The sequence below is a fragment of the Nomascus leucogenys genome, chromosome 22a, assembly GCF_006542625.1.
Source record: "Nomascus leucogenys isolate Asia chromosome 22a, Asia_NLE_v1, whole genome shotgun sequence".
NCBI lineage: Eukaryota > Metazoa > Chordata > Mammalia > Primates > Hylobatidae > Nomascus > Nomascus leucogenys.
The window spans coordinates 86,141,579-86,154,359 of NC_044402.1; the positions used below are offsets into that span (position 1 = coordinate 86,141,579).

The 12,781-nt window shown below is 31.9% G+C and overlaps 1 protein-coding gene across 1 annotated transcript in view; it reads left to right on the top strand.

Annotated features, from left to right (window-relative positions):
* Positions 1-12,781, top strand: part of FSIP2 (fibrous sheath interacting protein 2) — a 94,327-nt gene that overhangs the window by 3,069 nt on the left and 78,477 nt on the right. Inside the window, exons 3-8 of the mRNA XM_030802578.1 lie at positions 1,220-1,381; positions 2,417-2,506; positions 3,504-3,643; positions 4,750-4,891; positions 5,393-5,503; positions 11,824-11,944. Of these exons, the coding sequence (XP_030658438.1) occupies positions 1,220-1,381; positions 2,417-2,506; positions 3,504-3,643; positions 4,750-4,891; positions 5,393-5,503; positions 11,824-11,944 (766 nt within the window). The remainder of the gene's footprint in view (positions 1-1,219; positions 1,382-2,416; positions 2,507-3,503; positions 3,644-4,749; positions 4,892-5,392; positions 5,504-11,823; positions 11,945-12,781) is intronic.

Below are 12,781 nucleotides of genomic sequence, written 5' to 3' on the forward strand. Positions count from 1 at the left end.
GGAATTGGACTGCAACTGTGGTTACAGCCAGACTGGAAACAGAGGTCACAAATTGGTGCCTCTAGTCATGTCGGAATTGGTGCTTAGTGTTATTGTGGTAGTACAAATTGAATTTCATACCTGCAAATAGGGCAGGTGCTCTCTGGTTTCACATATTACCCACATACTCCAATTATCTGTCTCCTGAGCCAGTGCCTGATTTAACATATTTTGAGCTATTATAAAACGTAGTTTTTCTGGCCCAGCAAACTTAAAACAAAGAAGGGATGTAAAAACAGCCTTAACACAACTTCTTACTCTCATTCTCTACTTTTTCCATTTCAGAGGTCCCCCAATAAGCCATTATCACCATCTTGCTATTGAAAAACTAACTGAGAACTCACACCAAAAAACTCACTTTGCTAATGTTTTAATTCATGGTGAGATAGAATAACTCAGCTGTTTTCTCTAATGCAGCAGATATAAGAAACATGACTAGTAATTGATTATCTTTTCCTCCTTTTATATGTTAATTGCTGTTGCCTAAAGGTGTATTTGGTCTTCACACAAATAGAAAAACTTCAATTTCTATAAATATTCTTTATAATTGGTTATTTAATAAGGTGAACTGCATAATATAGACCTCAGGTATTCTTCTTACTCTAGCACTCAGAGATTGTTGGTTCCTTGCATTAAAAACCCCAAGACGCGATGACTCTTTAACTCAAAATCATTAACACCTAAGTTTTACTTCTACCATTTGTTAAAGTTATTTTCATAAATTTTGATGAAACATTTTGTTATTTTTGTTCATTTTAAGATGATTGAAATATAATTATAATTACTATTAATCCTTTTATCTTTTGAATAGAATATTTTGATTTGAGAGAGGGAGGAGGAAAAGAGAATCCTAGCGTTGGCTTTGTACCTTAAAACAAACTATATGCTATTCCCTTTCTTTTCCTCTTTTCTTTTCTTATTTGGCCGAGAGTCAGGGGCTGAAGAGGATTAGAGGAGGAACTGATTGGGTGAAGGTGAGTCTTGGGATAATTTATGCAGGTGAGGAGAGAGGAAAGGAAAGGCAGGAAAGCATGCCCAACTCCAATTTTTCTGTAGCTGTTTTTCCCCATTTCAGATTCCTTTGGCACATTTTATTTTCAATGAACATTCTAATCATTTTGATAGATTATTTAAAGTGAAAATGCATTAATTTTACATATTTTTGAATCTGTATTTGCAGCTTTTTCGACCTTCTTATGGTTTTAACCTGACTGATCCCTACTGTCGACTTTTGGAAAACCAATATAAAAGCCTCCATGATCCACATTTAAAAGCATACTATAAGCGCAAAGATATTTTGAAGAGATTAAAGAAAGGTGGCTACATCACCAGCAATAATAAAGTGGGTTGAAAATTACTTTTTTTTAAATCAATGAAACCCTTTAAAACTTGATATAAACTTGTTTCTGTAACTCACTCGGGGGGCCTGTGTCACTTTTAACTTGGTCATGAGACAATACTTACTAGGCAGTTCTATAAATTTCTCAGTATTTGAATCAACAGAAATCAGACAACAGTTGTTGCTAAATGAAAGTACTTCTTCCTTCACCTTTTTTCTTTGTAATATAAAAAAATTATTGACAAATAATTTAAGAATACAAAGACATATTATTTTCCCACATGTATTATAGCCTTCTTTCCCTGCCTTTAATGGCACAGTATACTTGTCAAGAATTATGTTCCATATACTTTTAAAAACTTGAGATGAAACAGAAACTTAGCAAAATTCAATCTGTTAGAACCTTGATAGAGTATATTCTTATTGGAGTCGAACAGTGTTATTACACTTACAATTATAATCCAATTACAGCTAATTGAAATTATTACTGTGATTAATTGTGTAAACTAAACTCCTTTTATGATATAAGTAATATTAATAAAGTAATATGTATATATTTTTTAGAGACAGGTTCTCACTTTGTTGCCTACACAGGAGTGCAATGGCGCAATCGTGGCTCACTGCAGCCTGGACCTCCTGGGCTAAAGCTGTATTCCTGCATCAGCATCTGGAGTAGCTGGGACTACAGGCACATGCCGCCCAGCTAGTTAATTTTTTTTTTTTAGCGATGGGGTCTTGCTATGTTGCCCAGGCTCATCTCAAACTCCTGGCCTCAAGAGAGCCTCCTGCCTCAGCCTAAGTAATGCTTTTGGATAGAAATTTCTTGCGGATTAGCAAATGCAGAGAGATACTACTTACAAGATGGTTAGCAGTTTATTACTCTTTATGCCAAAATGTCATCAAATTTTATGTCACTGCTATATTTTTAAGTTATTTTTAAATCAATTTAATGATTTAAAAATATATTTAAAATATTTATATAATATTAACATATTGAACATTTTTTAAATATCCATCTGTTTTCATTTTTGTTTGCAGGTTGTATGTACCTTGAGAGAATTGAATAAGTACAGGCAATATCTTACCAGTTTAAAATTAGACTTTGAGAGAAACTATATAAAAGAACAAGTAAGTTAAATACTTAAACCTGGTTTTTTACACAGAGTTTGGAAGAAATGCTTGTTTATATGTAGAGTGTTCTTTTAATAATATTATGACCCTTTATTATTGACAAAGTAATTGAATATTTTTTCCAAGTGAAGATTTAGAGTAGGAATAAACAATATTTGAATTTTGCTATATTTGGCCAAGAATGGGAAAAGGACTGGGTCATCTATCAACACACCAGTGGTAGCTGGCATAATTCAGTAATTAAATTGCTCGTCAGGTGTATTGTTTTCCCCTGAGCTAAGGCCAATAAGAAACATCTCTTGTGGCAGAAAGATTCTTAAATTTAAACCTAAAACAGTTTGAGCCATAGGAAAAGAACAATAATTATCTATAGTGTTCTACAGTGATTCAAGAATATGTACACTCTGTGTTTGTACTCATACACATGCGTGCACCTGTATTCATTCAGTAAAAATGTTGCTCTTGAATGTGAAGTAGAATGATTGGGTGTAGAGTGAATGGTTATGGATAGTGACTTCCTTTTGACTTTTGACTCAAAGATGTGTGTGTGTGTGTGTGTGTGTGTTTGTGTGAATTCAGATTTTAGGGTCAAGAGGTTTGGATCGAAGTGAGAAAGGTGTATTTATGTGAGTGTTTGCAAATGTATGTCCTAAAGATAAAATGGTTAAATACAAACGAGAAAGACTTCACTGTATTTCTAAGTATTCTGTATTTTCCCCACTTCATTCTGTGCCCAGTGTTTCTTCTCTACTTCCTGCATATTTTTATTTAACTTATTTAGAATAGGTAGACAAATAAACTGAAATGTTTACCTTTTATTTTCAGAGATAAATCTTAATTTTGGCTTACTTGTCTGTGTCTTTAATGGATTCAAAATAGATGTAAATGCAATTAAACTGAATTAAGCATGTATAAAATATAGGAATTTAAATGGTTTATTTCTGGGAAATGTAAAAAGCATTATATATATGTAATACACACATTTCTTAAATAGAGAATGCTTGCAAAACAACTACATAACGTACCGGAAAACAATCAAATCCCTCAACATTGTGATGTTGCACAAGTCCAAAACTGGTTGTTAAAGGAGGGCACTGAATCTATTAAGGACCAGGAGCGGCTAATGAGGCATAGGTAAGATTAAAGTTGATGCACATTTTATGGGTATGTTGTGGACCCAGATAAGCTGGAAACTACTAGAAAGAATTGAAGACAATTTTTTTAAGTACTAGACACCATTCTCCTGGATCCCTCAGCGTGTAGAGGAAGGAAGTGAAACCAAGAGGTGGAAGAATTTTCTACCAGAGGGGTTAGGGTTACTGGAAGCCCAAGGGTAAGCCAAACTGGTTATTGAAAGAAAATTAGATTCAAAATCTTTCTATATTAGAATATAGAAACAATATATTCAAACAATATATTCAAACAATAACAGCTTTTTAAGATTAATCTTTAAGAACTGACAGCATTTTTTGAGGAAGTTAGTGCAAAGTCAAAAAAAGTAAGTTTGGAATAACTGATGCCAACATATAAATATGTGCTGTCTATAAAAAAGATTGTAAGCTCATTTAAATATGACTCAGTCATATTCAATCATGGCCATTCCATGGACAAGCCCATTTCTTAGGAAGTAAAGGATGTTATAGTTCTTTTTCCTACACTAGGGATGCGATAAGGAATTGGGCTGACTTTTATTACCTGACTTTTATATTCATTCCATGGTTTCATTACATGGTATTATTGCCATAATGCATATTGATGTACAAGAGATCTAGACTACAGATGAGAGATTTGTTCAAGGACTTGTAAATTACAATGAACCCAGTGCCCACTTTTTCTTAGAGAATTCAAATGTACTGTTGTTTTTTTTTTTTCCACATTTGAAGTTACTGTTTCAATTATTTCAGCCTTTTTTGCAAGGTCATATTCTTAAACCTACTGAGTTATGAATGCTTACTGTGCAAAATGTTTTGAGTAACTTTGCTCTGCTTTTTACCATTATCTTTGCTATTATATCAGATACTTGTGTAGTGGAGAGACCTTATAATAAGTAAAACATGGTGAGCTGGTGGGTTAGGCTGTTTTAAAGGTTTGTAAACAGGACTGACAGAAAAACAGTAAAATTCTTGTAGTTCAAGAAATGAAAGGCAAGCAAGGAAGTGGTTTGGGAATGGCATAGCAGATGATGCCATCATAAAAGAAACAGCCAATTCACCTTTAGTAATATCTGCACTCTTACTCAGATATTTGGATATGATAAGTAGAAAACTAGAAGAACTTGAACGCACAGCAGAAGAACAACGCCTATTCCTGATGGATAGAGAAGAAAGACGACAGCGGGAACACACAAGAAGAAAACTTACTCTTCGTAGAAAAATAGAAGAGGTGAGAGATAACAACTTTAAAATATTAAGAGAAAAATTGTATACAGTTGTTGCATTTGTAAATAATTTTAACTGTACATTGTGCTGCTTGAAGCCATTTCAGTTCAAAATAATTTGTTACCATTAAATTTCCTTCATAGCTATAATACACAAGTTGTTACATAAAATAATGAGGTGGATACCACAAAGTACGTATATAAGCCAATTTCTGCTCTTAAAGAACAGTTAGAAAGTTAACTGGACACTATTTAACTCTCTTATTGCCCTATTGTGGAGACAAAAATTTTTTGAAATTTAGCTTTAATGAAAAATTATCAATTTGCATTCCTAATAAGGGTGCAGTAAGAAAAGTATATTCTAAACCCAATGTATGCCTTTCATTATGCTTAACCTGATTTCTATTAGGCCCTGACTTGTTTAATATACTTTTTGGTGGGACAAAATACAAAGATATTGTTGTGAAAGGAACACACACCAAGTGCAGTAACATTGTGATTTCTAGGAATGGAAGGCAAAAGAGATGTTACTTCTGACAAGGATGGCAGAAGATGTTAAAAGAGAAGAGAGGATAGAAGAACAACGGCATAGAAACAGAGAAGAGAGTGACAGGAAGGTAGGGTGAGCTTATAACCATAACTTGAGCTGTTTGAAGAGAAGATTTTGTTTTGGTTTTTTGAACTACAAATCACTTTGTGAGATGACTGTTGCCCAGTTACTCCAAATGATATGCATGATATAAAACTGCAAGTTATGGACATTTTTAGTATTTTTGACTATAATATAAAAAGTTCTGCTCTATTACATGATATAACTATTTTTGGCTTTATTTTTATACCATAAACCATACTTGTAATTACTATGAAAAAATTAAATGACTGATTAACTTTTTTTAGAACCAGCAGTTCTTTGTAGGATTTCTCAATTTTTCCTCACCAGTTAATTTTATTTACCTTAACTTTTTATCTTTAATAATATATAAGATTTTGTGATTTAGAGTGTAAATCAATATAAAGAAAGAGAAAAATCCTACCACCACCACCCTATCAACTTTTTAGTTCTCACATATACACATACACCCCAATGTTTCCAATAATATTTATTTTTTCCAATTAATAATTAAAAACATGTTATTATACCTCACAAGCTGTAGGCTGTTTTTTTCATGTAATAAAATGCCATTGTCAACTTAGCATGTTGATCAATGTTGATCTAAAATTCTAAATAGCAATTTTAGGTAGGTTATTGTTAACAAACCTAGGTGTGAGTGTAAGATTTACACAATTTGGTTTGTATTGACATATACTGTTACGTAGCAATTTTGTAAAAATATTGAAAGTTTAAATATGTATGCTTCTCTTTCATTGTGTTTGTTACCTGTACCTTTCAGTACCATCAGAGACTCACTGCTCATTTTGCAGGCTCAGCTTATTCCAATTTACCATGATTATTATTTTCTTCTTTCTTTTTTGTTTTTCTTTCTTCTTTATTTTTATTTATTTATTAATTTTTTGTAGAGACAGGTTTTTGCTATGTTGCCCAGGCTGGTCTCAAACTCCTGAGCTCAAATGATTCTCCCACCTTGGCCTCCTGAAGGACTGGGATTACAGGTGTCAGCCACCACGCACAGCCACAGTTACTATTAATATTTTCTAATACTCAGTTTTTCACTATTTTTCAGTGAGAAGTCTCACCAAGTTGTCCTCTTCGTTTTGCTCTAGAACTGCACATATCTGGGCGACAGAGCAAGACTCCGTCTCAAAAAAAAAAAAAAAAAAAAAGTATCTTTGTTTTCCAGAAGCAATTGAGTGCACTAGATTCTTCTTCTTTTGCCTAATATCAATTACTACCCAAAGAATGTTGGTCAGTTTTAGTGAAGACTAATGCAACTGATCAAAATCAGTCTGGAAGGAGTGCCCATTAGACGTGGTCACTGACTGTAAGCATAACACCACAGGCTGCCCAAGCTGTGCTAATGGCAAAGCCATTTGAACATTGATATTTCCAATGGAGTTATTTTACAATTGTCCTTTGTGAATCTTGTTTTAGTATAAGAAATTTTGAATTCCTTTGAGTTTCATAATATTTTTATGTCATGATTTTCAGATTTGACATTATATATTTTTTTCACTGCAAATTATGTCTTATTATATTATAGTTCAGGTTTTGCTCTTAATATCTTTGTCAAAAACCATTTGTGTGGATCTATTTTTGGACTCTCTTCTATTCTTTGACCTATTTGTTTGATTGTTGTACCTTTAATAATTCTTCGAATCTGTCATGCTAGTCTTATGCATTTCTTTTTCTATTTCAGTTGTTTTAGTTAATCCCAAGCCCTTTGTATTTCCGTATAAATTATAGCATCAGCTTATTAATTTCTACCAAAACGTCTTGCTGAGTTTTTTTTTATTGGATTTGCATTAACTCTATAGGTCAGTTTGGGCACAATTTACCTCTTGATAATATTGAGTCTTTCAAATCATGAACCACATATGTTGCTCCATTTATTTAGGTCTTCTTAATTTCTCTTAACAGTGCTATGTAGTTTGCAGTGCACTGTTCTTATGTATCTTTTCATAGATTCATCCCCAGGTATTTCATACATTTTATGCTATCGTAATTTATATTTCTTAAATTTCAAACTTTGAATACTTAATGCTAGCATTTAGAAAAACATTTGATTTATTTATATTCATCTTGTATCTTGCATTGTTAACAATCAATAATCAGTTCTAGTAGTTCTTTTTTCTAGATGCCAATTAATAGTTTACATAGATCATCATTTCTGTGAATAAAGGGACTTTTATTTCTTCTGATGAGTTTGTTTAATTTTTTTTTCTTGCTTGATCACACTGCTTGAAACCTTCAGTATAATGTTGGATAGAAGCAAACATACTAGCTATTTTTGACTGGTGATTTGTTTGTTAGTGGCTCTCTTTGCTAGTGATCTCAAGGGGAAAGGATTAAGTCTGTCACCATTAATTATAGGGTTAGCTGTGGGTTTTTTTACAGGTGTCATTCATTGGGATGAGGAAATTTTCTTATATTTCTAGTTTGCTGAACATTTCTATCAGAAATGGATGTAAAATTTTGTCAAACATTTTCTTTTGTGGTTTTATTGAATTCATATGTAGCTTTTCCTTTGTGGCTCTTTGCTTAGTAGATAATGTAAATTGATTTTTGAATGTTAAATGAATCCTGAACAAAAGATCATTAAACCAATACGCTTGGTCTGATTGTATGATCATTTTTACATATTGTTTTATTAAATTTGCCTAAATTTTGTTTAGAATTTTGCACTAGAGATGGTAGTGCAAAATGTAGTTTTCTTGCACTACCCTTCTCTGATTTTGGTATCAGGGTATTGCTGGCCTTATACCATAAATCTCTATGTATTCCATCTTCAGATTTTTGAAAAAAAAATATTTTAGAATTGGTATTGTTTATTTTTTATATATTTTATGGAATTTATCAGTGAAGACATTTGGGTATGAGGTTTCTTTGTGGGAAGACACTTAACTAAATACCTATTCAAAACATTATTTTTAAAAGTTTCGATAATGTATTCTAGAAATTTTTTCATTTCATCTGAATTGTGGGGTTTATTGACAAAGTTGTTTATAACATTCCTTTGTTATCATTTGAGTATTTCTAGACCCTGGTGATGTCACCCACTTTCCTTACTGATATGGTAATTTGTAACTTCTTTTTTCCTTATCAGTCCTGGCTAGAGTTGCTTTTTCTTTTTCTTCTTATTTCTCTTTTTCTGATTTTCTCAAACTGCTAGTTTTTAGTTTTAATGAATTTCTCTGTTTTTTTTTCTATTTTGTTGATTTCTGTTCTGATCTTTTTGTTAAGTATCTTTTTCTTTTTAGGTGGAAGTCATTAATTCAAGACCTTTCCTCTTTTCTAATACAGAAATTTAGTACTCTAAGTTTTTCCCTAACACTGGTCTATCAAGAGTCCCCAGATTTTTTTTATATACGATTTTTATATTTATTCAATTCAAAATACTTTAATTTCCCTTTTAATTTTATGTTTGATTCATTGGTTACTTAAAAATGTGTCATTTAGCTTCTAAATATTTGGAGTGTGTCTAAGATCTTTCTGTTATTGATTTCAAATTTTTTATTGTGGTTAGAGAAAAGACTTTTATTTCCCAAATCTTTTTAAATATATTGAGACTTATCATCCCAAACTCTGGTCATTTTGGGTAAATTACAAATGTATACCTGAAAAAAACTGCTTTCTACTGTTGTTGGGTGAAGTATTTTATAACCGTTCTCTAGATATCAAGTTCATTGATAGAATTGTTCAAATCTAAGTCCTAGCTCAATTTCTGTCTACTTGTTCTCTCAATTATTGAGAGAAAGAGTTAATAAAATCTCTGACTATATTTTTGGATTTGTCTAGTATCTCAGTTTTTGTTTTATTTGAAGCTCAGTATTAGGTAAAATATGGCTAGAATTGTTATGTCTGTTGGAGATTTGATTTTTTTTATTGTTATGAAAATATTTTATTTTCCTCTGTTATTATTCTTTGCCCTGATATTACATGTAATATTAACATTGCCACTTCAGCTTTACTTTGATTACTGTTAGCATGGCATATTATTTTCTTGTGTTTTACTTTTAAGACCAAATTTGGGTCTTTATTTTTCTGTGTGTGTATGTGTGTGTGTGTGTGTGTATGTGTGTGTGTGTGTGGTTACTACTCATGTAGATGGGCTTTGGTTTTATATCAAATCTGACAACTGCCTGTAATTGAGGTGTTTGTAGCATTTACATTTAGTGTGATTATTAACATGATTAGTTTTATGTCTTTCATTTTTTTTTTTATTTGTCTCGTCTATGTTCTTTTCTTCATTTTCTGCCTTTTTCTTTGGATTTTTAATGATCCCTTTGTATCTATTTTGTACATTGCTTCTTTGTTTGAAATTTACCAGTTGCTTTAAGGATTATACTATATATATGTCTTTAACTTATTAGGGTAGCTCTTAAAGTGTTATTATACTATATTATACCATTTCACATATAGTATAAGAGCCTTACAATATTATGCTTTATTTTTTTCCCTTTGGCCTTTATGCTATTGTGGTCATTCATTTTATTTATATATGTATACATAATAAATCCCACAATACATTGCCAAGTTTGTCTAAACAATCATTTATCTTTTATCATGATGTAAATAAGTCATATATTTGGCCATATACTTAAAATTTTTTATGCTCTTCATTCTTTTTTTGTATACCCATATTTTCATCTGCTATCATCTTTTTTCTGTCTGAAGGACTTTCTTTAACATTGCTCCTAGTACAACTTACTTTTGTATGTCTGCAAAAGACTTATACCTTTATTTTTTAAAACTTTTTTTTGAATATATATTGGTTGACATCAACTGGGTATAGAATTCACAATTGACTAATTTTTTTTATTTTAGTACTTTAAAGATGCTGTTTTACTTTCTTCTCTACATTGATTCCAATAAGAAATCTACTGTCTTTAAACTTTATTTTTCTCTATGTAACATAATTTGTTTTTCTGATAACTTTAAAAATTTTCTTTTTATCCCTAGTTTTGAGAAATTTGATTATTATGACTTGGTGAAATTTTTCTTGTTTTCTATGCATTGGTATTTTGGGCTTCTTGGACCTGTGGGTTTACAGTTTTCATCAAATTTGAAACGTTTTAGGATATTATTATCTAATATTTATTTTATCTTTTCTCTCCTCTCTTCAGGCATATTAGACTGCTTGAAGTTGTCCCATATCTCACTGAAATCTTTTCATTTATTCACTTCTCTATTAATGGATGTGCCATTAATACATCCATGGTATTGCTCATCTCACATATTTGAAAATTGCTTTTGGACCTTGTTATATCTCCCATATCTCTTCTTCACTTTGTTTATATACAAATTGCAATTATGTTGCTGTATTGTTTCTTGTCTTTAATTCCAACATTTGTGTCATTTTTGAGTCAATTTCAGTTGATCGATCTACTTCTTTTATAAGTCATATTCCCCTGCTTCTTTATATGCCTAGTATTCTTTGATTGGATGCCAGACATGAATTTTACTTTGTATACTGAATATTTTTATCTTCTTATAAATATTCTTTAGCTTTTTTGATGTAGATAATTTATTTGGAAACAATTTGATTGTACAGGTCTTGCCTTTTATGATTTGCTGGTGGGGTGAGAGCCATGTTTTATCTGGGGCTAGTTAGTTCCTACTACTGAGTTAAGATCCATCTTAGTACTCTACTCAATGCCCTATGACTCATGAGGTTTTTCCGGTGTAGCTTTCCAGTGAAATATTTCTAGGGGGACTAGGCATGTTTTCTATCCCTAGATAGGTTCCAGTGACTGTTTTCTCCAGTCCTTTAGGAAGACCTTTACTGTAGTCTTGGGTAGTTTTTTTTACATATGCTAATCCATTTTCTTGCTAAATACTGCAAGAACCCTCTAAGAATCTCTGGGGTTCTTTCTGTATGGATTTATCTTCTTTCTAGTACATTCAGGACTAGCCCAGAAATTCACAAAGGGAAGTCACATTTTATGTACTATATTATGTTTACCTCTGGTAGACCTGCGTGATATTTGGTTAAGCCCTCAGGAATCTTCCAACTGAAGATGATTGAGAAATTACTTAAACTCACCAGGACAGCTATGGATAAGATACCCTGTCTGATCAGAAACTGAATTAGCTCTCTGATGGTATGTAGAGAGGTAAATTGCATACATGTTAAATATATTCTTTGTGTTTGATCACAAATGGAAATTTGCCCCTTACTACTCTTTTATTTTTGTAACATTACAAATCAAGACAGGACTGATTATCCATTTTCAAAATATTGTCACATTTTAAATGATTTGTTTTACATTTCTAAATGGCAAGTTAATATTAACCAGTATATTTTCTTTAATATTGTAGAAACAAGATCTTCTAGAGAAAAAAATGGCTTATCATTTACAAAAAATGCAAGATACTGGCTTTAAAGGAGAAGATATGGGAAAAAATACATTTAAATACAGAGGTCAAGATGGAACACATGGTGAATGTGAGAACACTGAAAGATGATGTAGCTAAGTAGGAAATGCTTATCTATGTAAAAATCCTTGTGTAATACTCTGTGTACTTACACTTGTTACTCCCTTTGTGCCAGACATTGTTCTAGGCATTTCTGTATTACAGTTCAAGTTGAAAAGTAGGCATATATGTAACAATGACAACAAATTATAACAATCTCATCAATTGGCTCAGGAGACAGTCTTGCCTGTACTGCATTCGTAACCAACCTCCCTATATTTAAAATAACTACTAAAATGATACAAACTTGTATCTAAGATAACTGCTATTATATACCAACATGGTGTTCTATTATGTTGCCAACCAGTAAGAAAGGGAGGTGGTACAGAATTAGGAAAAAAAGAAGGAAGAAATAAATGAAGAAAGAAAAAAATGAAGAAAGTTTAAAAGGAGGAATGGCTTTGTTATGCCCAGCCTCTACCAACTTCCTTTATTTATAACATTATAAAATTACAATGGGTTTTTCTCTTTGATATTAGATAAAATTTCATGGCCAGAATGCAAAAATGTAGACTTGTTTTAATTATCTTTGACTGTGTAGTACCAGGAAAGAAACTGATTATTTTCCATGCAGCTATTGTCATAGTATCTCATCAATCCCATTTCTAGGTCACAGCTTTCCTGTGTCACTCCAGTAGATTACCAACTAGCCTCTGTTGAGTCTTATTTTTACCTGCCTCAAATCCATTTTGTACTGTTGCTTGCTACATTTAAAACTCTGTTCTCATGGTTTCTTCCTCCACCCTTAAAACTATTACCTATTAAATGAAGCTCAGACTGCTTTGGCAAGCATTTATGAGCA